This window comes from Phyllostomus hastatus, unplaced genomic scaffold (genome assembly GCF_019186645.2).
Source record: "Phyllostomus hastatus isolate PE091 unplaced genomic scaffold, TTU_PhHast_1.1 phas_contig_495, whole genome shotgun sequence".
Taxonomy (NCBI): Eukaryota; Metazoa; Chordata; class Mammalia; order Chiroptera; family Phyllostomidae; genus Phyllostomus; species Phyllostomus hastatus.
In genome coordinates, this window is record NW_025333895.1 from 9,790,355 (window position 1) to 9,811,505 (window position 21,151).

A 21,151-nucleotide genomic window follows, 5' to 3' on the forward strand; every position below is an offset into this window, starting at 1 on the left:
CTCTTTCTCCTAACCTTGCCCTCTCTTTAAAAACAAGTAAATAAAATGTTTTAAAAAGAGGACACGCAGTGTGTGATTCTGCCGCGTGTGGTGCTGACAGGAGTCGAACTCTCAGGGACACAGCGGGCCCGCGGGCAGCAGGGCAGGCGGGCGGGCAGGTGGGCAGGGGACGGAGCGTGCGGGCGTGGTGTCTGGGATGATGGAAAACGTCTGGACACAGGCACTGCTGACGGCTGCACACCACTTGGGAATGTACTTAAGCCACTGAATTACACATTTAAGTGTTGTTGTGGTGACACACTTTGTTATTTCACCACAAAAAAGGAAAGGAAAAGCAACAAGGCGAGTGGTTATTTGTGGTGATGACAGATATATGCCTACGTGAGGAACGCACATTGAAAACACACGCAGCGAAGTCGGCAGAGGAAAACACGGAACGGAGCGGCCGGCTCCGCGAGGGTGACGGAGGACGCATCACGGGGTCTCCGCAGCCACCGCGGATGCCCTTCCGCGTGCGGCCCACCTGCAGGCACGAACGCCGCCGCACTCTCCGCCGCCCGCCCCGCCCCGTGCGCGCGAGGGGGAGTGAAAACGCTCGGGGAGGCAGCGCAGCCCAGGGCAGGGCAGGGCAGGGCAGGGCAGGGCAGGGCAGGGGGAGGCCCCGGGGCTTCTCCTCAGAGCGGCCTGGCCTGCGGGCGCAGAGAGCCCGCGGGGTGTCCATTGTGCGGAACGGAAAGCGGTGCCGGGCGCGCGGGGCGGCGGTGGGAGAGGAGGCTGAGCGAGACCCCGCACCGACGCGCGCTCCCGACGCTGCGAGGTCGAGCACACGTGTTCTCGGGTGAGCCCCAGAAGAACAGCGCCGGGATTCGGGGCTTCCAAACACGGGCGGGGAGGCTGGGAGAACGGAAGGGGGGGACAAGAACAGGGAAAGCAGGGCGAGCGGGAGCTCCGACCAGGGCTCAGTCGGCCATGTGCGTGCAATGTGAGCAGCACACTCAGTGAGCTTGACCCCCTGAGTGTGACTCTGCGTGTGCACGGCTGTGATGGTGTGAGTGTGACTGTGCAGGAGGGAGCCGTGGATGAGCCCGGAGAACGCGTGTCCTTCTGAAGTCCACGGGGAACGTGGCTGCAAAGGGCCGCCCGTGGCTTCGAGGCGGGGGCACCAGCATCTGGTGGGCAGAGGCTCACCCCCTGGCTACACTCGGTCGAGTTAGAGAGCCACTTTAGCTGACAAGAGAACTACAAAGCCCCCCAGCTCCAAGCTTTCTGAAGTTAAAAAACATCCTCTAGATAAGTAATTATAACAGACGCTAAAAAATTACTCAAAATTAAAAAAAAAAGACCAATGAAAATACATTATGGAATGATGGAATGCAGTGAAAACAGGACTTCAAGAAGAATTTATGGTCTTGAATTGTTTACGTTGTAAAAATTAAAAGGCTGAGAATTAAAGAGCTAAGCACTCCACTTGGAAAGAACCCCACAAAAGCAAAGGAAGGAAACTATAAAGATAAGAATAAGAATTAATGAGACAGAGACCAAAAATGCGACGGGAAGGATCAACTACGCCAAATCCTCGTTCCGTGAACCGACTCGCCGGTGGGACCGGCCCCGGAGGGGCGACGTGGCAGGCGGGCCCAGCGAGTGCGGCAGACCCTCCGGCTCCGCTGGGAGCCCCAGCAGCTGTCCTGCCTGACATATCCCAGGAGGAGAAGGTGCAGTTGCCACGGTGACTAAGACACAGCCAGTGGAGGTACCAGGCCTGGGATGTTTTGTGGGAAGTCAGCTGACATTGTGCAGGTGACAGTCCACTTGTCACTCAAAGTTGCAGGGAACCCAAAAGAGGAGAACCCTCCAGCTCGTCTCTCAGGCTGGGAAAGAAGGTGACAGGAAAGAAAAGTTGCACCTTGGACATGCTCCTGGGGGACACGGATCTGAGGGACCGCACACCAAGGCAGTGAGGCAGGGTGGGCAAGGTAGCTCCTGGGGCCACGTGGGGAACTCGTCCGCCCATCACACAGGAAGGGGTGGGGTTGACCCTCCACGCCTCCCCCAGCAGCTGCGGGGAAGTTGGTGGGACTCGCTTCTGCCCACAGTGAGAACGTGAAGCCCACACGGGGTCGTGGGGCATCCATGGCCTGTGTGTGGTGGGGAACCCTGGACTTGGTGTTGACACATTCTCTCTAAATTAGAAATGACACCCTGTTGGCCCTGCCTGGTGCGGCTCAGTGGTCTGTGTGCTGGCCTGTGAGCCAAAGGGTCGCCAGTTCCATTCCCGGTCAGGGCACACGTCTGGGTTGCAGGGCCAGGTGCCCAGTGGGGGGCGCGTGAGGGGCAACCACACATGGATGTTTCCCTCCTTTCTTTCTCCCTCCCTCTCCCAATAAAATCTTTTAAAAAACCATGAGCACTGGATAGGAAGGACTAAAACTGCCGTCGCCTTTGTGGGTCACATGCCCACAAAGAGCGCCCCACAGCACTGACAGCCAGTCTGGAAGAATCTCGGAGACTTTTGTAAGGTTTCTGGAGCGGAGACCGGTCCTCAGGGAGCTGGGAGCCGTGGTGCCGGCAGGAAACAGGACGCCACCGTGCACCACGGCAGCAAAACGGGAAGCTGCCGGCGTGAGCCGGGACGAGCCACACGCCCGAGCCCGAGCGTCGCGTGGCAGGCGGCTGAACGCGTGGCGGCGCCCTCTGCGCGAGACCTGCAGCGGCCCCGTTCTCTTCTTGCTCGTGCTCGTGTGTGTTCATGGTTCTCATCAAAGGCGCAGAAAACGGAGCCCGAAGCGGCCCTTTCATACGAAACGCCTCGTTCATCTGCTCGGGAGTTTCGGCGCGAACAGAGGACTTGGAAACGAAAAGGGAGGCAGCGGCTCCCACCGCTAAGAACTTCTCTGCGGAAGACGCTCCACGGCCTCAGCGGCGTCTGCGCCATCACGCCGGCCCGACGGGGCGGGGCCTACGTGCCTGCGGCGGCCGACGTGGGCTACAGCGTGAGCGCGCGGGCAGGAAGCCGCCGCTGCTCGCAGGGCGCGTGCGCAGCACGTGGAGCCCGTCAGGGGCCGGAGCGGAAGGCCGGGAGGCGGACGAGTCGGAGGATTCGGAGGAACACGTGGGGGAGGCTGGTCTCCAGGCTGGGACCAGACCGAGGGTCAGGGTGACAGCTCCGCGGGGCCCGCCTCCCGTGCCCTCGGCGTGCTGGGCCCTCTCGTCTGACAAACGGTGACGTTTCCCTGTCCTTGCACTGGCGGCCCCAGCTGGGTCCGGCTCGCCCGGGCCCTGCCACCCTTCCAGCACCCGCAGTCTGTCCTCCGCCCTGCGGGTGTCCCGGGTGCGTGCCGCTTCCGCTGCTGTGATCCGGCCTCCGAGCGCGCACCTGTGGAGCCCGAGCGTCTGCATTTCTGTCCAAGGTCGTCTAGGGTTTTTCTGTCTTGATCCGCAGAACTCCTCCTGCCCCCTCCCCCCGCCCCACTTGGGTTCAAAGTTACTTCCCCATTTGCGGGTGCCTGTCCCAGTGGCTCTGTGCCCCGGGGCCGAAGTCTGTACCGTCCCTAACGTTGCCCCGGCACTTCCCACGCGGTGGGGAGAGCTCCGTGGAGCCTGGCCCACGGGGGCTCTGCCGGCTCTGCCCAGGGGCTCCCGCCTAAATCAAGGCACCCGCTCTCGGGAGGTGGGGAGGCCGCGTCCACAGCCACAGGCCGCCCACACCAAAGCAAACTGCGCGGTCACAAGAAGGAGCCCAGGGCCGACACGTGCCACTGCGCGGATGAACCTGGACAGGGCGGTGCCAGAGAAGCCAGCCCCCAAAGGCCGCACTTCGTAGGGAGCGGCGGAATGGAATGCCCAGAAGGGGCGCGTCAGCAGAGGGGAAGCGGACGGCCGGGGGCCGGGGGTGACACTCAAGCACAGTGAGAACTCCCCTGCTGTGTCGGGAGTTCCGGGGTATGTGAGTTACGCCTGGGGAAACCTGTGGGAAAGGCGTTCACCGCGCATGCTCCGCCCCTGCTTTCGGAGGCAGCTGCTTGGTCCCGAGCGGGCAGCTGTGGCCACGTGAGCGGCCCCCCCCCCGTACCCACCAGCCTGGCCACCGAGGACAGCGCCGCCTTCCCTGTGCTGGGGGCAGCCTGTCTCCCCTACCCAGTAGGGGTCTCGGGGCTGTTTGGTAGGACACAGGCATGAAAAACGCCGGACACTCAGGTCCCCTTGTATCTGACGACAGTGACCTCCACGGGGGGCCAGACAAGTCTCTGTGGACGACCAGACACAGGCTGCGATTGCTGTGGCCCACTTGGCAGGGTGCTTCTCCACCGCCCTGGGGCTGCTGCCCCCAGTGGGGCCCACACGGGTGGGCAGGGAGCCCGCGTGGAGAGCACCCTGCTCTCACACCGGGCGTCCACCCTGACTTCTCAGAGGACGGAAGGGCCTCTGGGTGTGCAGCGTGTCCGAGTGCCAAAGGACACCCAGGGGACAGGACCTCCCAGGGTCTGCCTGTGTCAGAGGAGCCAGGTGGGCTCCAGCGGTCAGACCCCGGCTGTGTCTGGGGCTCCAGGGGCTCTGCCCTCGGCCCCGGGGTGGGGAGGCCGTGAGGTGCCCACCGCCCCACCGCACACCCACCCCTCCGGCCCTGCCCCCAGTAGAGCCCCCCGGCTGGGGTGTGGGACCCGGCAGGCAGCTCGGAGCAGCCCCACTCACCTCGGACACTCGGCGGTGGTCCTCGCCGGCGCCCAGCACGAGCGCGTCGGCACCCAGGCAGCGCAGCCTGCGCGCCAGCCCCTGCAGCATGCTGTCACACACCACGCGGAAGGCCCTGGCCGGAACCTCGGGGGCCGCGGGCACCTGCAACACGGCCCGCTCAGCAGCCGCACCCCTCGGGCCCCCGCCCCACCCCCCGACCTGGTGGGGAGCGCGGGCTGCAGGGCTGTGTGGTCCCTCTTCTTTTCAGAACTTTGTGAAGGGAGTCATGAGCAACCTGTGCTCGATGCAGGAAACAGGTAAAACGATACAGAACCACCCACACGGGACCCCAGAAGGAGACTGCTCACTTCCTGGGGTCCCACATGTCCTGAAGTGGGGTTCAGGATTCTGGGGGCACTGAGACACAGCCAGATGCTGCCCTGGACGTTGGGGGCAGGACACACTCCGAGTTTTCTAGGGAGCCCGTGCCCCACGCCCCACCCCCAGGCCTCCATCCTCACCGGGTCCCCACGGTGCGGGCTGCGGCCCTCCTCCCTGAGAACTCTACGGAGGGACCCCGAGGGGCTCCAGTCACCTGCTGGGGTGGAGCTGAGGCCTCTTGCGGGTGGGGCGGCTGCCAAACCCCTGGCCTCTGGCTGCGTTCCGGCCGCAGGCTCCTGGCCAGGTCTCCGGACAGGTGGAAGCGGGCAGGCTCTCTGCACAGTGCCTGGTACACCTCCAGCAGGCAGTAGGCATCAGCAGCTGGACAGACAGCAGTCAGCCTTAGCCTCCTGCTCTGGGGGGGCATGGGGGCAGGCGGGGGGGCAGGCGGGGGGCACACACCTGCGTACAGCAGCTGCCCCTCGTCCAGTGGCCGCCGGTCCCAGTTGGAGAGCTGCTGTGTCTTGTCCAGGGGCCTGCCCAGCACCTGCTGCACCAGGAGGCTGAGGCCCCGTGGCCCCCTAGCCCCGTCCATGCCCAGGGCAGGCACATCGGTCACCCGAATCTGCCAAGACAGCGCCCTCAGGGTGAGGCCCGCCCTGGAGGGAGGACAGCCACTGGTCACTGGCCACGCCCTCGCTGCCGCCCTTGGGGCTCTGGGGAAGGCCCTGCGCTCCATGGTGGCCCTTGCAGGGACAGAGGGGCAAGGATGGCTGAGGCTGGCTGTGCCGGGGTCTCAGGGCCACGGTCACTGCCTGCCGGTCAGTTCTGCGGCTCCCTGATATCTTAACCCCCACGATTCATGCCGAGGGCTCCTGAGCAGAGCCCACAATTGGGCTGGTTCCGGGGAAATCGAGGCACATGCAGTGACACCCTCCTGGGGACCCTGCAGTCTGCGCTCCTGGTCACCTGTGGTCAGGGGGCAGGGCCAGGCCCAGAGACAGGGAGAGGGCACCCCGCCAGCCCTGTGGGTCCCCGGCCTGCCCTGCCGCGCTCACCTGCCTGTGCACCCGCAGCAGGTCCATGTCGCCCCGCAGCAGCTTCTGCGCATGGGCCAGGGCCGGGCAGGTGGCCCCCAGGCTCTTCATGTCCCCCGCCATCCCATAACCTGTGTGCAGGGGCCACTGGGTGACAGGCCCCAGGGAGGTGCCCTGGCCGCCCCGCGCCCTCCCTGGGGGCAGGCAGGCCCGGCGGGGCGTGGCGGGGGCTGCGCTCACCCAGCTTGGTGATGGACGGGTCCGAGAGCAGCCGGGACACCAGCCGGGAGAAGGCCTGGGCCTCCCGCCCTCCCGGCGGCTGTGAGAGCGCGGGCAGGTCCAGCAGGAACACGCGGCCCTCCACGGCCACCTGCATGAGGGACGCTCGGGGCCGGCCCCCGGCGCCAAAGCAGGGCTTCCACTCCAGGTCCAGGCCGACCACCTGGCCGGGCTGTGGACAGAGGTGGGCCTGAGCGGGCGCAGCCGGGGGCTGGAAGGGCACGGCTTGCCCGCCCGGCTCCCGGGGGCCCAGGCCAGGGGAGGCGCCTCTGTGGGGAGGGCCCAACCACCTGGGAACCCCAACACGGGCCGGGCGGCCCCTTGCTCTGCACAGAAGGGGCCGGGCCTGTAGACCGGCCTGCGCGACTGCCCCACGGCCCGGGGGCCCACCTGCAGGAGCTCCTCCTCGTGCCCGGACAGGGCCGCCCACGAGGCCAGGAAGTGGACGTGCTCCCTGGCGATGGGCAGCTGGTAGTAACGGTCCTTCTCGTCCTCCGAAGGCGCCTCGGCCGTCCTGGGAGGAGCACAGCGGTGGCACCTGGGGCCCCTGGGCCCCGCCCCCCCCCCCCGCAGGGACTGCCCTGCGGTCTTCCGCCCACGCCTCTGCCCTCGGGCCCGCAGGCCCCTGGGGTGCGAGGCTGCTCTGCGCACCTGCACTCTGGGAACGGGTGCGCACCCCCTTCTTGGTTCTCTCTTCTTGGTCTGATTTCCAAACCACTGGCCTGTGTGACTCGTGCAGCCACTTCCCAAGGGACAGGGGCCCAAGGGCGTGCCCCCTCGTTGGCCTCCAAGCCTGCGAGGGCCCGCCACCCCGTGGGCTCCCACCAGAGCCAGGCGGCCCCTCGCTGCTCACCTGCCGTGCAGCCTGAGCCGGCCGAGCTCTGTGGCCACTGCGGCCGGCAGCCGCTCCTCGGGCAGCGTGAGGTCCCGGACACAGCGGGCGACCGTGGCTGCGTCGCCGTGCGAGGCCAGCAGCTGCAGCAGCTGCTCCTGCAGCCACTCGCTGGGCCCCACCAGGCCCTGTGGACAGGGCAGGGTGTGGGCCAGATTGCCCGGCTCTGCCTGGGGCAGGGGGCATGCTGCCCCTGCAGGGACACTGACACCCCCTCCCCTCGGGCCGCGGGAACCCAGCCGGCCCTGCGCCTCCTCAGCCCTCTCCCCAGGGCCTGGCCCTCCAGCTGCCCCGCCCTCGGTCACCATCGTGCTCGGGGGGGGCGAGCTCATGGGACACCCCTGAACCCACAGTCCAGAGAGTGGGCAGAGGGGCAGCCCTTGGGCAGCAGCGACTGTGAGGGCCTCACGGGGCTCCTGTCCGTTGGCTGCCCCACCCCCACCTCCAGTGTGGGAGCTTGGCCCAGGGAACCTGCACCCACGGGTCCCAGCCTAGGGGCTGGGTCCTGGCGCCCAGGACACGGGGAGGGATGGGGTTGGAGCCCCTTCCCTCCCATCTCCAGCCTCCGAGGCCCTGCTGCTCCCGAGGAGGCCCTGCTCGCCGGCCGGCAGGCCGGGCGCCTCCTCAGACCTCGGGTCCCCTGCTTCCCGAGGGCCGCAGGTTCCCACGTGGACGACAATATGTGGAAACCCCTCCGCATTCCTCAGGATGTCCGCTGCCCTTCCGGCAGCCTCGGCCTCGGCACCCAGGGGGGACCGGCCTTCCGGGCCTTGCCCTGGGGTCTGAGTTCCTCCCTAGTGACTCACCACACTCCCCCCACCCTGTTACTCCAGGGGCAGCTCAGCACTGCCCCCCGCTGGACACAGCTGGCCTGACCACCGCTCGGGACAATAAATGGTGCGCTGTCCGCCCCGGGGGGGAGGTGACTGATGCCACAGACTGGTCCCTGTGCATGCTGGACCTGGATCCCCCAGACCCCACCTTTCTCCAAGGCCACTTTGAGCCTGTGCCCGCAGTGACCCCTGTGGTGGGGACAGCTGCCTCCTGCTTGGCCGAAAGGCTGCTGAGACGGCACTTCTGCTGGGCAGGGGGCTCTTTCTCTGCACCTTCCTCGCCAGCCTGCTGGGGCTTTGGGACCACACGCCCGCTCCACACAACCGCACATGCACGCCCAGTCTGCCCACGTGCACACGCTCTCTTGGGGCGCCCACCCCCATGCCGCGAGTGAGTCTGTGCCCACCTCAGGCCGGGCGTCCCCGGGCCAGACTCACCCGCACGTGGTCCGCCCAGCTCTCCTGAGTCATGCTGCCCTGCAAAGGGACACCAAGCTTTTCCAGCGGCAGCCCCAGGGGCCTGGGCGCAGCCTCGCGTCGGCCTCGCTGCCGCGGGCCCAGGGCCGGGCCTCGAACTGGGGTGCACACACCTCCACAAACCGCAGGTAGCACAGGTGCTGCAGGGTGGCCAGGTGCTGCTGGGCGGCCACGTTGGGACACAGTTCTGGAAGAGAGGGCGGGCTCAGGGCCAGGCCCTCCAGCCCCCATGGGCTGCCCCCCCTTGCCCCCCTGGGGCCTCGGCTTCCGCCCCCCCCCGCCAGAGCCATCCCAAACCCCGCAGACGCCACACAGGTGGGTGAGGGAGATCTGTAGCCAGTCCCCTCAGGGCGCAGCTGCAGTGCGCCGGGAGCCCAGAGGAGCCGGAGAGAGAGGAGAGACGGCTTTCAAAGACGAGAAGTTTAGCTCTGTCAGAGCGGCATGCCTGGGCCTGGTCAGCCCCGTGCCCTGCGGGCAGGGATGTCGGTCGGTGCCGCCACCACAGCAAACAGCGTGGCGTCCCCTCGGAAAGTGAGGAGTCGCGCCATGACCCAGACACCCCACTTCTGGGCGTTGGTTTGGAGGAAGTGAAATCGGGGCCTTGAAGAGACGCCCGCTCCCCGTGCTCAGTGTGGTGCCGTTCACGGTCCTCGAGACGCGGAGACAGCCCACGCGTCCACCAGTGGGCGGGGGGTGGGGGCGCAGAGGCGGGGCCCTGGCCTGCGGCCGTCAGAGAGAACGGCCCTGCCACTCGTGACCACTGGTGACCACACGGACGGAACACCGCCCACGGGCAGGCGTCGCCCGGAGCGCCGTCTGAACTCGAGCCCGGACTCTCGAGAAGAGGCTGCAGGCCGCAGAGGCGCGCGTGGGAGGGGACGCATGAAGGCGGCCGAAAGGTGCAGACATCCGGCGAAGAGGGGTGACGCCCAAGGGTGTCACGCACAGCGTGGTGACTGCGGTCCACAACACCGTGTCACAGAGGTGTCGGGGGTTCCCGTCGCAAGAAAACGTGTGTGACCGTGGAGGTGACGGATGGGGACCACTTCACAACGCGCACAAGTATTGGGTCCTTGCGTCGTGCGCGGGGGCACCCCAGAATGCGCCGGCGCCGCTCACAAAAAATCGTGTGTTTGCTCTCACGTGCTTCCCCTCCGGCCCCCTCCGACGTACGCTCGCTGGGAGCAAACCCAGTGGAGACTTTTCCCACCGCTCAGAACAGTTTTCAAGGTCATCGGTTTTGGTGTCTGTTAGTGCTTCTGCCACTTTTTGTCTCACCTCGTCCACATTTCCCTTGGAGGCCTTGCTGCGCCCGGGGAACCAAAACCGTTGCTCAGGGGGAGGGCGGGGCACGGGGCCACGCCGTTTGCTGGGTCCAGAACCGCTGAGCACCCTGCACGGCATGGCCGGGTGTGCCGGTCAACCGCCCCTCGTGAAATGGGCAAACGTGGTGAAGAATCTTTGGGAAAATTCGCCAAAGCCAAACGTAGCCTCTCACAGCAACGCCGGCCGGCGCCCTGGCCCAGACGGGCCCCCAGACCGCTCGCCCAGCACGGGCGGCCTGCCCCACGAGGGGCCGAGCTCCAGAAGACAGCCCCACTGTTTGGGGCCCCCCTTGTATAGCTGAAACCAGCACAACGCTACATGTCAATTCTATCTCAAACAACTTGGGGGAAAGGCCGAAAGCCAGTGCTTTGAAAAAGCTAACACTTCAACCAGTCCAGAGAAATGAAAATAAAAAAAGAGAAGCCCCGGTAGCCAACCCCCAGAACCAGCCGTCTGCAGACGCTGGACAAATAGCAAGGGGGCCTTGTGAAAACCGAACAGACGAACCCCCCAAATACTGCGCCCCCCCCACCCCAAGACGAAGCCGTAGCCTCGTTGCCGCAAAGAGGGGCCAGGCTCGCAGGCGGCTGCTGCCTGGCTGCCGGGGAAGCAGCAGTCCCCGCTCAGGCTCAGAGGGAAGGCGCTCTGCCGGGTTCCTGCCCGGTTCCTGCCCGGTTCCTGCCCGGTTCCTGCCCGGAGGCGGCTCCGCTGGAGCACAGCGTCGGGCTGGGGCGTCTGCCGTGAGCACAGAGGCGAGGCCCGTGGTCAAGGGGGGCCCGGAAGACGGCCCGGCCGCGCCCGTGACCTGGGCGCGAGGCTGGCAGCCCTAGTCGCAGACCCAACAGGACAGGGCACATCCTCCCGCGAGGAGCAGGAAGAGGATGCAATGCCATTCGACACCCATTGCCGAGCCACAGTCTCAAGGAGGAACTGGAGAGAACCCCCACCATCCAACAGACAAGCTGGGTCCACAAAGCACCCTCCCTACCACGCTGCCTCGGAGGTGAGCGAAAGGCGAGGGTGCCGTGACCCCCAAGGACGGGGAGCAGGGCAGGGGAGCACTGGGGGTGGGGGTGGGCACAGTGCAGGTGCAGCCTCCTCGGCGGCCCTCACCCAGAGGCTTGGCCTCCCGGCAGCTGCCCCAGGTGGGCAGAGGGGCTCACGGCCCCATCGCCTGCCCTGTGAGTAGGCCCCGAGCGGCTGCTGAGCGGGAGCGAGTAGGGGACAGGAAGGAGACGGCGGGGTTGGGGGTCCTGGGTGGTGTCGGCCCCAGCCCCCCGAGGGGGCAGGGTGCTGGGCAGGTGTGGAGCCGTGCTCACCTGGGTCCAGGCCGAAGCGCTGAAGCAGGCGCAGGACCTGCCGCGCCAGCACCCGGGGGCTCAGCTTCTCCGGCCTCCAGGCGCTCGCCTGCGGGTACCGTCTGCGGGAGAGAGGCGAGGTTCCGGCCCAGCCCTGCTTCCTTTCTCAGCGACTGCCTTCAGGGTTTCGTTTCTACCGCATACAGGGTTTTGTTTTGTTTTTTTAAAAGATCTTGTATATTTAATTTTAAAGAGAGGGGAAGGGAGGGAGTAAGAGCGGGAGAGACACATCGAAGTCAGAGAGGACCGTCTGTCTACTGGCCGCCTCTTGCACGCGCCCCGACCGGGGCAAAACCGTGACCGGGCCTGTGTCCTGACCGGGAACCGAAGGGGCGACCTTCCGGTTTGCGGGACGCCGCCCAGCCCTCCCCCCCTGTGAGCCACACGCTGAGGGTGCGTGCACCCAGGTTCAGAGTCGAGCGGTTCTACGGGCTCACAGGAAGGGCGGCGTGTCTCTGCAGGCCGCCCGGCAGGAGCCCCCCCACGACCCCCGACCCCCGTGTGTGTGTGTGTGTGTGTGTGTGTGCGCGTGTGTGTGTGTGTGTGTGTGTGCCAGTGACGCGGCGGCCCCGCCCCCTCCTGAGCCCCAGTCTCAGGCGCCGCGTCACGTCCCTGCTGCCATCTGCAGCTTCCCGTGACCCTCGCGTGGCACACGCAGGTCCCTTCTCTCTGCGGCTGCCGGCGTGGATGCTCGAGGCGGGCCCCCCACAACACCTCACGGCGGGAAGACGGAGGGCGGAGTCGGAGAGACGGATACAGGGGCCGCGCCGCCAGGAATGCGCTCCCCCGGGCCCTGCCAGTCCCGCCCTGGGGCTCCAGACCGACCCACGCGGGCCCCTCGCCGGCAGGGCACCGCGGGGGCTCACCTGGCCACAACTCTGAGGTCAAAGCCCGGCCGGCACCAGGAGTCCATGAGAGCCAGCAGCCCCCGCTGGAGGTCTGGGAAGCCGTCCACGTAGCGCTCCACGAGGTTCACCTTGTCCTGGAGCAGCAGCGGCGCGCTCATCTGCAGGGAGTGGGGGCCGCACCCTCAGCCCTCAGCCCGCAGCCCGCGTGCCGGCAGCCCGCGTGCCGGCAGCCCGCGTGCCGGCCTGGCCTCTCCAAGGAGCCTGCACTCCCGGCTCCCGGAGGGCGGCACCCTCACCCCGCTGGCGCCCGGGACCTGCGCACAGGTGCACGCACCCAGTGCCTGTGCACACTGGCACACACACACGCACAGGCTGCTGCTCCCAGGCCCCGTCCCTGCGGCTCCGGGGCCAGCTGGCCTCCAGGGTGAAGGGCGGGGGGACCCTCAGCAGAGGGCAGCGAGCGGACCAGCCAGTGGCACTGGTCCCAGTGGCCCAGAAATGCCTAGCTGTGGGCGAGACGGCACGCCAGCATGTGGGCCCGGCGCTGGCCCACGACCCCCAAGCCACCCGGGCGCCCCAGGAGGCCCCGAGGGAGGCCCTGGCTGTGGGACTGGGAAGCTGGGCCTGGGAAGTGCCAGCCTCTCCCCTGGGAGAACCACGCGGCAGCAAAGCCCCTTTCTCCCGCCCTGCCCCCCCGGCAGCCTCATAGGTCAAGCTGTCCGGAGCCCAGGCTGAAGGGGGGACCTCCACCAGGCCAGTCCTCATGGGTAGCCCCACCCCCGGCAGCCCCTGTGGACTCCCTCTGGCCACCACAAGGTGAAGGCTGATCCGCTGGACGGGCTCCTGGAGACTGGCCACTCTGTGAGCATGTGGCACGAGGGCCCGCTGACCACTCCGAGGCTCACGCTGGCGCCTCCCCACGCCTCCTCCCAGCCCCCCTTGCGGTCCCGCAGTAACACAGGACCCCTGCCCTCTGGCACCCCCCCCCGCCGCCCTGTGGGGAGCAGCGTCCAGGGCTCGGTGCTGGGAGCCTGACAGGCCTGGGCCGGAGCCAAGCGGGAACCTGACATTTACATGAGAAAGACACTCACCTTTTCAACGTCCAGTTCTGGCTGCAGCCGCAGCTTCGTGCCCAGCATGACAGCCTGGCAGACACAAAGGGGTGGTTGCTCGGGGCCTGGGGCGCAGGCGGCCTTGGGGGGGCTGCCACACAGACGCCGGGAGGGCGTGAGCACAGGACCGGGCCTGGGGTCTGGGGGGAGGGGGTCCTGGTGGAGAAGCCCCTGTGCTGAGCCAGACTCGCAGGGCAGGGGCAGGTAGGGAGGCCCCCCACGCCCCCCAGGCTGGGGCACGGCCTGGACAGTGGGCACGAAACCCGGGGGGCCCTGGCCAGGGCTTGCTGATGAGGGGGTCGGGGAGGGAAGGGGCAGCTGCCCACGCCACGTGCCCACAGAGAGGCCCCAAGCGCAGCAGCTTCCTTGGGGGCAGCTGTGCCCTGGACGGGGCGTGGGCGTGGCTGGAGCCGGACCCTGACCCCCAGGCCGCCCCGCAGAGGACGTGCCGGGCCCTGAGCGCCCGCACGTAGCGCTGGCCGCGCTATAAATAACCTCCATACATCGCACTCCCATTATGAGCAGAGGCCGCCCGCCCCGCGAGGCTCGCAGGACAGACCAAAATAGCGCTCTGGGAACGGCCGCTCGGGCCTCCGGCCGGATCTCGAGGGGTGGGGCGCGGGGCCAGGGGACTCTCCCTGCGCAGCCCTGACCCGGCGCCTCCACAGCCTGGCGGGGGTCCAGGAGCCGGGCCTGCACCAGCCCCCGGGGGCCCGGGGCTGGGGGAAGGGGCACAGGGCTGGCCTGGGCTTGGAGGAGAGGGGGCTGGGGAGGGTGACCCTTCCACCCAGGCCCTGGGCCAGGGACCCGGGAGAGGCGAGAGGGGAGGGGCCGCAGGGGGCGAGGGGCTGTCAGCCTTCAAACCAGGGGGCCCGGCGCCTCAGGGGGCCAGACTTCATCACCTTCCGGGCCCGGCTCTCTGGGGGGTGGCCTGGGGGGGTGGCCCGGCCACAGGGGCTCCAGGTGGGGCGCACGCAAGTCTGCGCAGCCCGTCCCTGTTCTCCCACCCCCGGGCCCCCCACTCTCTGCGTGCCAGGGCTGCCTGCCCCGCTGGGGGCTGGTGGGGTCCGGGGGGACTGCTGCTCCACCCCGACCCACCCACCCACTGCCCTGCAGCCAGGGCCTCCGCACGGTGGGCGCTGGGTCCGGGGCCCTGCGGGGCGTGGGGGGCCCGTGTGCAGGGACGGGCTGCAGGCAGAGCTCAGACCTCACCTGTGGTGGGGGGGGGCGCACACTCTACCCGGACGCACACGGACACTGTCAGAGGGGTTCCCTCCCCTTCTCCCTCATCCTCCCCCGCCCCCCGCCCGAGGCAGCCAGCTATCTGTCCAGGCCCGGCCAAAGCTCTCTGTGTGCCCAGGGGGCCCTCTCCCGGCCAGGCGGCCTGTGTGGATGCTGCAGGGCTGTGGCTAGCGTGCCTGAGGCTGCAGGCTGTGGATACCCCCTGGGGCAGTTTGGGGTGCACCCTCACTGGGCACCGTAGCCCCAGTAACCTGGAGGTTGGGCTGAGAGAGCACGCAGGACCGGGTGTCGGGGGTGGCGGGAGCCGCTTAGTCTCACCTAGTCACAGAAGGGCACCCTGGCTCCATCTGGGGCAGCCTGGGTGACCTGGGGGGACAGCTGGTAGCAGAGCCACCTCCTCTGGGAAGCCCCCCTGGCCTGGCCTCCATCTTGGGGCTCAGGTGGGGGTGGAGTCCATATGGTTCTGCCATTGGGCCTGGCTTAGAGTTGGTCTCTGGTCGCTTCTCAGTCTGAGCTTCTGCTAAGGGGACCACAGCTGCCCGATGCCTAGTCACCTGGGAGCCCCAGCAGGTGTAGGAAGGTCACCTGCCAGCCCAAGCACCTATGGCTGGCCCCAGACCCAGGTCCGGAGCAGGCACAGCCGGTGGGAAGGGCCCTGGGTCCTGAAAAAGGAAACCGCCCCGGGCTGGCACCTTGCAGGCCTTCCTGACCCCCCACGGGAGGACAAGCGCTGGCCCCCAGGAGGGGTGACACCAGGCTGCCCAGTGGCTGGGCCTCAGAGCCGCTGCTCTGGGGGAAAACAAGCAGGAAAACCCGGAGGGGCCGGGCGGTGGCTGTGGGAGGAGGGTCCACAGCCCAGGCGCCGCCTGCCCCCACGGCCCCGGACCCCGGTGCGGCCTGCCTCCCACCTCTGCGGCTTGGCTGGGCCCGCAGCCAAGGCAACCCCCCCTCCCTTTTTTTAAAGCAAAGCTATCTTTTTACCTTGATAAGCTGTTTAAAAAATGTAAATAAAATAGCCGAGCGGACAAAAGCGGGCATTCATCCTGCCAGCCGCTGCCTGGACGCGAAGCAGCACGCTGCCCTGGTCGGCGGGGCCGCAGAGCGGGCGCAGGCCTGCGTGCGGCTGGGCGCGGGCACTGGAGCATGCACCGCCTGCCGGGCGGCCCGCGCGGGACAATGGCCCCTCTGCGCAGCAGGGGCCATGCGGGACAAGGCCCCCTTTGTGCCGGGACCCTGCCTCGCGGCGCAGGGCAGGCGCACGCGGGGGGGACCCAGACGCCCCCGGAAGGCCCGAGTGTAACCAGAGACGAGACGCGGCGGCTGCCCTCCCGCGTCCCGCGTTCTCTGAGGGCACGGCCGCCCAGTCGGCCCGCCCAGACCCAGACCGGCCTCGCGCCCTGCGAGCAGGAGCCCGGCCCCTCACTGTCCCCGCGCGGCCATCTCGGTGTCACAGAGCCGCCCACCCGCCACCAGGCGACAGCCAGGGCCGGCCAGTGGCCGGTGACCTGCCCAGGGCCCACCTCTCCGAGCCCCGGGAGCCCCCCGCAGCGGCTCCTCCTCGCCAGCCCAGAGCCGACCTCCAACACCTGTGCTGCTCTCGGGGAGCAGGGCCCACGCGGGGGCCTCGGGCGTGGCCAGCTGGACTGAGCCTGGACGCTGGGCGCCTCGCTCCATGGGAGTCCCCACCCCCGAGGACCTACCGCTCCTGCCCCCCAGCCCACGAGGGTCACATGTCACCACACAAGAAGCCTCAGGGCTGCCCTGCGCCCCCCGAGCCCCGATTCCGGGCCCCGCCGTCCCCCCCGCAGGCTCCTCAGAGCTCGATGGGGGTAGCCTCGCTCACAAAGGAGACCCCGCAGACACCCCGGGACGGCGAGGCCTCAGTTCTCACCCAGGGACCCCCAGCTGCTCGGCCGCTGTTCCGCGGCCCCCCCCCCGCCGCCCGGCAAGCGGGCAGAGTGACCCCTCTCTCGGGCACCTAAATGCTCAGCCCCCACTGTCCTGACCGGTGGTCTGCGCCCCACCGAGCTCCCACAAAAACAGGGGTGTGGTGCCGAGGGGCTGGCCCGGGTCTGCTGGCGCGGGGCGGGGGTGGGTCCTGCCCGAGCCCCGTGACGGCTGGGAGCCCACAGGACCCGCGAGGACTCAGTCCCGCACGGAGTCGCCACCGCTGGCCTGACCTGGTTCATGCGAACGTGCAGGAGGAGACGCCACCACCCAGAGCGTGGCCCCCGGCCCCCAGGCAGGACCTCCCGACAGAGTCGGGGAGGCGTAGACACAGTGCCCAGGGGTCTTGGGGGGCCGCTGCCACAGCCCTGCTCCTCCGAGTCCCGAGAGTGTTGCCAGGGCCTGACACAGGAGGCTGAGCCGGGCGTCCTGGGGAGGTGGCTTCGGCACACAGCTTTCCGGCCAGAGCCCGGGTGCCCCTGTGCCACCGACATAGAGGGAGGGCCCAGTGGCACCTCGGGAGGAAGGCCGTGGGTGCTATGGGGTAGACCCAGGCCCAGCACGGGGGGCTCCTGGGACCCCGACCTCAGAGGTGGTCCTGAGCTGGTTCCCTGGGTGTCTGGTCCCCGAGGTCCCCGGCAGCCCCCGCAGTGGAGAGGCGACGAGGATACTGCCAGCTGGACCCGGGGAGCCCAGCCCCCTCTCGGTCTCCCCGTGGGCCCCACAAGCAGACAGGAGCCACAGCCTGAGGACCGGAGGGAGTGTCCCTGGGCCCACCTCACCCCCGCCCCGGAAGGGGGCCCCCGAGGGGGGAGCTCACACTCACTCCCTTGAACTTGCCCTCCTGGTGGAGCCGGTGGATGTGGGCCAGCAGGGGGCCTCGGCCCGCGTCCCGCAGCTGGAAGATGCTGACCAGGGGCTCCACGAGGCCGGGGGGGCTCTCGGCCAGGACCCTGAGCGCACGGGCCTGCAGCTGCTCCCGCCCCGGGTCGCCCTGGAAGTCCCGAGACCCGGCCTCAGCTGGCGGTGGTGTCCTGTGGCCACGGGCCTGGAGTTGGGCAGGGGAGGCCCAGAGGGTTGGGGGGGACACCGGCGAGGGACATGTGTGGCTCTCAGAAGGCTGGGGCTCAAGCCCACAGGCTGAGGTGCAGTAGCCAGTCCTGAGGCCAAGTGCACAACCCCCAGCACCACGGGCAACCCTGGGGGCTGAGGCGCGTGGAGCCCACGGCGCCGAGACGGGCGGGCAGGGTGGGAGGGGGCTGGACCGGTGGGGCTGCGGGTGGGGCTCACCTGGGCAGGCCCTGGGGGGGGCCGGGCCTGCAGCCAGCACTCCAGCTCCAGGGTGACCCAGGCCTCCAGGGTGGGGCCCCTCCCCCGCCAGGCCCTGCTGCCCTCCAGCAGGTCCAAGAGGCCAGCCCGAGGGTCGTCCAGAGCAGCGAAGCCCCGCCAGGCCTCTGCTTTGAGCTGCGGGGACACAGAGCCTCGAGTCACCCGGACTCTCCCGCCAGCCCAGTCCCCGCTGACCAACCTCGAAGGGAGCCGGTCACGAGGCAGGAGGGTGACCACCAGGCGGCATCCGGCTGCCACGGCGTCTCCTGCGCTGCCACAGTCCTGCTTGCTCCTGTCCCCCAGGCCAGGTGGCAGTTCTGTGCATGCTGGCGGTCCCACAGAGCCTGATGGCCCCACAGAGACCGGGGAGGGGGGCAGATGGGGGCGATGCCCTGCCCACCGGCCTGCGTCCCGGCTGCCTGGCGGCAGGCTCGGCACCCAGGGCTGGCGCTCCGAGGACGGGGACAGTGGGCGGGGCCGTCTGCCGGCTTGAACCCCAGGCCAGCTCTGGAGAGCCCCCCCCAACCGCCTCCCCTCGGGCCCACAAGGCAAGGCCACTATGGATGGGACACGGCCCAGGACGCAGCTGCCTCAGGGCTTCTGCTGGACGCTCATGGGCCCCCATGGCCAGACACGCCGTGCAACCACCCGCCCTGGGAGAGGCTGTTGTGGACAAGGCCCTCCCTCCATGTGGCCAGTGGGGGCCCCGCCCGGCCCAGCACACAGGTGGCCCCAGCCCACCAGGTCCGCTGCTGTGGGCAGAAGCTGGTGGTGGCCCCTCCCACCTGCTCCAGAACTCTGGAGCCTGTGTCCACCAGGACGCCCAGACGGGACGGCCCACAGAGGTCCGAGACCAGCACCCAGGGCCCCCGGCTTACCTGCTGCAGCTCCTGCGCAGTCCACAGCGCCTGCAGGGTCCGCAGGAACACATGCACGTCCCAGCCTGGGGGGGCATGGGGGGCAGACAGGGCCACAGACAGCTGTGTGAGGGGCTGGGCCACGCAGAGCCCAGGGGCCACGGCCGCCGACGCCGAGACTCAGCAGAGACTCCACCCTGTGCCCAGGCCTCCCGGGTCCTCTCCAGCCAGAGCTCCACGGTCCCTTCCCCAGGCCTGTCCTGTGGTTGCCACCCACAGCCTGGGACCCCGGAATCCAGTGCTGGCCCGGGAAGAAGCCTGCCAGGACACCGGGCCCAGCGGAGGTCAGGGGCACCCCCGGGGTGGATGAGGACAGCGCCCTGGACCAGGTTCAAGGTCAATACCGAGGAGGGTCAGCTGGTCTGGAAAGGCTACTACTGCCTGTGAGGCCAGGGGCCCAGGCACCCACCTCTGAGTCTCCCACAGCCACCAGCACCCTTGGCTGCCTCAGAGGGCCTGCCCTGCCCCCACCCCACCTCGCAGCCCCCACCCCGAGGCCTCCCATCCTCTGTGCCTCATCACAGTCCTGCCGGCCTCGCCATCCTCCTCTGCCACCCCCGCCCCACCCGTGTCCGCCCTTGGCCCCTCAGGGAGGTGGAAGATGCAAGAGACCCTGGTGCTGACCCAGGCCCAGCCGGACCCCCACACGGTGGGGTCAGGGGCCAGAGTCAGGACCTGCACGGGGGAGGGGAGGTTCCTAACAAACATCCCCACTCAGATCTGGGGATTGGGGGCCAGCAAATCCCCACAAGAACTGAGGGGTCGATAGCCACGTGCCAGGTCCCTGCAGCAGACGGGACGTGGTGCGGAGGCCCCAGTGGGGGACAGCCCAGCCCAGCCTGTAGGGAAGCCACCAGGACCCAGACGCAGAGACCCAGATGAGACACCAGGGGGCTAGACAGCCGACCTCTGACCCCTGACGACCTCTGACCTTCGACCTGCAGTGTGGGAGAAGGAGGGGCTCGCAAGGGGGTCTGGACACTGAACAGCTGGGCGTCCGTCACTGTGACTCGTCTGGGGACCAGGGGACGGGCCATCCTCGCAGCAGGTGGGGGACACCGAGCGCACCCATGAGCTGCCGCCCCCCGTTTGAGAAACGGCTAAAAACACTGAGAGGTGAGAGAGCCTCCCTGACTGGACAGGAGGCAGCCACAGACGCCCCCCAAAACACAGAACCCCGAGTGGTCACCGTGAGGCAGAAACCGGGAAGGGCAGCCGGAGACCGGGCGGCTCTGTTGGCGAGCGCCCTGGGCCTGTCCAGACCTGGGACGGCCCCCGGGTCCGAGGACACGCACGGTGCTCAGAGAGACCTCACGGGGCCCAGTGTGCACGTGGCCGAGGGACAGCAGCCGCACTGACACGGCCACACCCCGTGCGACCCCAGCTCTGCGACCTGCTGGGGCAGGCCGGACCGCGGAGGCAGCGAGCGAGAAGGCCCAGGGCCGGGATGGGGGCCTTCCGGGCGGTGGAGGGACCCGCGTGAGGCTGGGAGAGTGGACACGCGTCGTCAGACCTCTGTCCAGACGCAGAGAACGCACGCACCACGCATGACCCTGGTGTCCACTGTGGGCCTGGGGGCGCCGACCTGTCACCCGTGACAGGGGCTGACGGGCTGCGGGCAGGCACAGCCGAGGGGACACGGCCGGCCGGAGGGCCCGGGGGCGGCGAGGCCCCTCGGGGGCTGTCTGTGGTGGAGCTCGCGGTCCTGGCCCCCTTCCTCCTGTGGGCGCCCCTCCAGCCCGGCCCCCCCCCCAACATCTGCACGTAACCCTCTCTTTCTCCCGAAGAAACCGTTTCTGGGGATGGGACACCCGAGTCGACGCCGCTTCAGTCGGCAACAGGCTTCCGGCTGGAGCACGCAGGCCGCCCTGGAGGGGCTGGTACGGAGGAGGCTGTCGGGGTGCGGGGCGCGGGCGCCTACGGGAAATCTCTGCACTTCCTTACTTTTGCTGTGGATCTAAAATTGCTGCCCAAAAATGTGTTTAAAAATAAAAACAGCCCTGGCTGGTGTGGCTCAGTGGATTGAGCGCTGGACTGTGAACCAAAGGGTCGCCTGTTCAATTCCCAGTCAGGGCACATACCTGCATTGCAGGCCACAGAATAGCACTCACCACCAGTAGGATCTCCAGCAGGGGTGGGGTCTCCAGCAGGGGCGGGGTCTTCAGCAGCATCAGCAGCAGCAGGGTCTCCAGCAGGGGCGGGGTCTCTGGCAGGGGCGGGGTCTCCAGCAGCAGCAGCAGCTGGGTGTCCAGGGTCCATCCTCAGAGCAGGCCGGGCTTGGGGAGGCAGCAGGCAGCTCGAGGCATCTGGAACTAGAGAAGGGAGACACTCAGGCTCTGGGGTCCACACAGAAGGCAGGAGGGACCCTGATGGGCAGGCTGTGCCGTGCCCACCTCTGTGGTCTCGAGGGTGTGGGGGTGCCCAGACAGCCTTGGCTGCCCTGCCAGACCTCCGAGGTAGGCCTGCCACGAGGACCCCCAGGCTCACTGCAGGGGCAAG

The 21,151-nt window shown here is 68.3% G+C and overlaps 1 protein-coding gene across 3 annotated transcripts in view; it reads right to left on the minus strand.

The window, feature by feature from the left end:
- Positions 1-21,151, minus strand: part of EXD3 (exonuclease 3'-5' domain containing 3) — a 40,312-nt gene that overhangs the window by 17,283 nt on the left and 1,878 nt on the right. The window contains exons 2-17 of one of the 3 annotated variants that reach the window (XM_045846405.1): positions 20,764-20,964; positions 18,614-18,678; positions 17,697-17,870; positions 17,233-17,400; positions 13,197-13,250; positions 12,124-12,263; positions 11,219-11,319; positions 8,687-8,760; positions 8,535-8,573; positions 7,225-7,391; positions 6,762-6,885; positions 6,333-6,543; positions 6,114-6,223; positions 5,518-5,680; positions 5,270-5,436; positions 4,693-4,836 (exon numbers count right to left, since the gene is read on the minus strand). In XM_045846405.1, coding sequence (XP_045702361.1) covers positions 4,693-4,836; positions 5,270-5,436; positions 5,518-5,680; positions 6,114-6,223; positions 6,333-6,543; positions 6,762-6,885; positions 7,225-7,391; positions 8,535-8,573; positions 8,687-8,760; positions 11,219-11,319; positions 12,124-12,263; positions 13,197-13,250; positions 17,233-17,400; positions 17,697-17,870; positions 18,614-18,678; positions 20,764-20,911 — 2,049 coding nt within the window. In that variant the 5' untranslated portion in view covers positions 20,912-20,964. Of the gene's footprint in view, positions 1-4,692; positions 4,837-5,269; positions 5,437-5,517; positions 5,681-6,113; positions 6,224-6,332; positions 6,544-6,761; positions 6,886-7,224; positions 7,392-8,534; positions 8,574-8,686; positions 8,761-11,218; positions 11,320-12,123; positions 12,264-13,196; positions 13,251-17,232; positions 17,455-17,696; positions 17,871-18,613; positions 18,679-20,763; positions 20,965-21,151 lie in introns of those variants that run through there. The other 2 variants (XM_045846407.1, XM_045846406.1) reach the window with 2 other exon arrangements.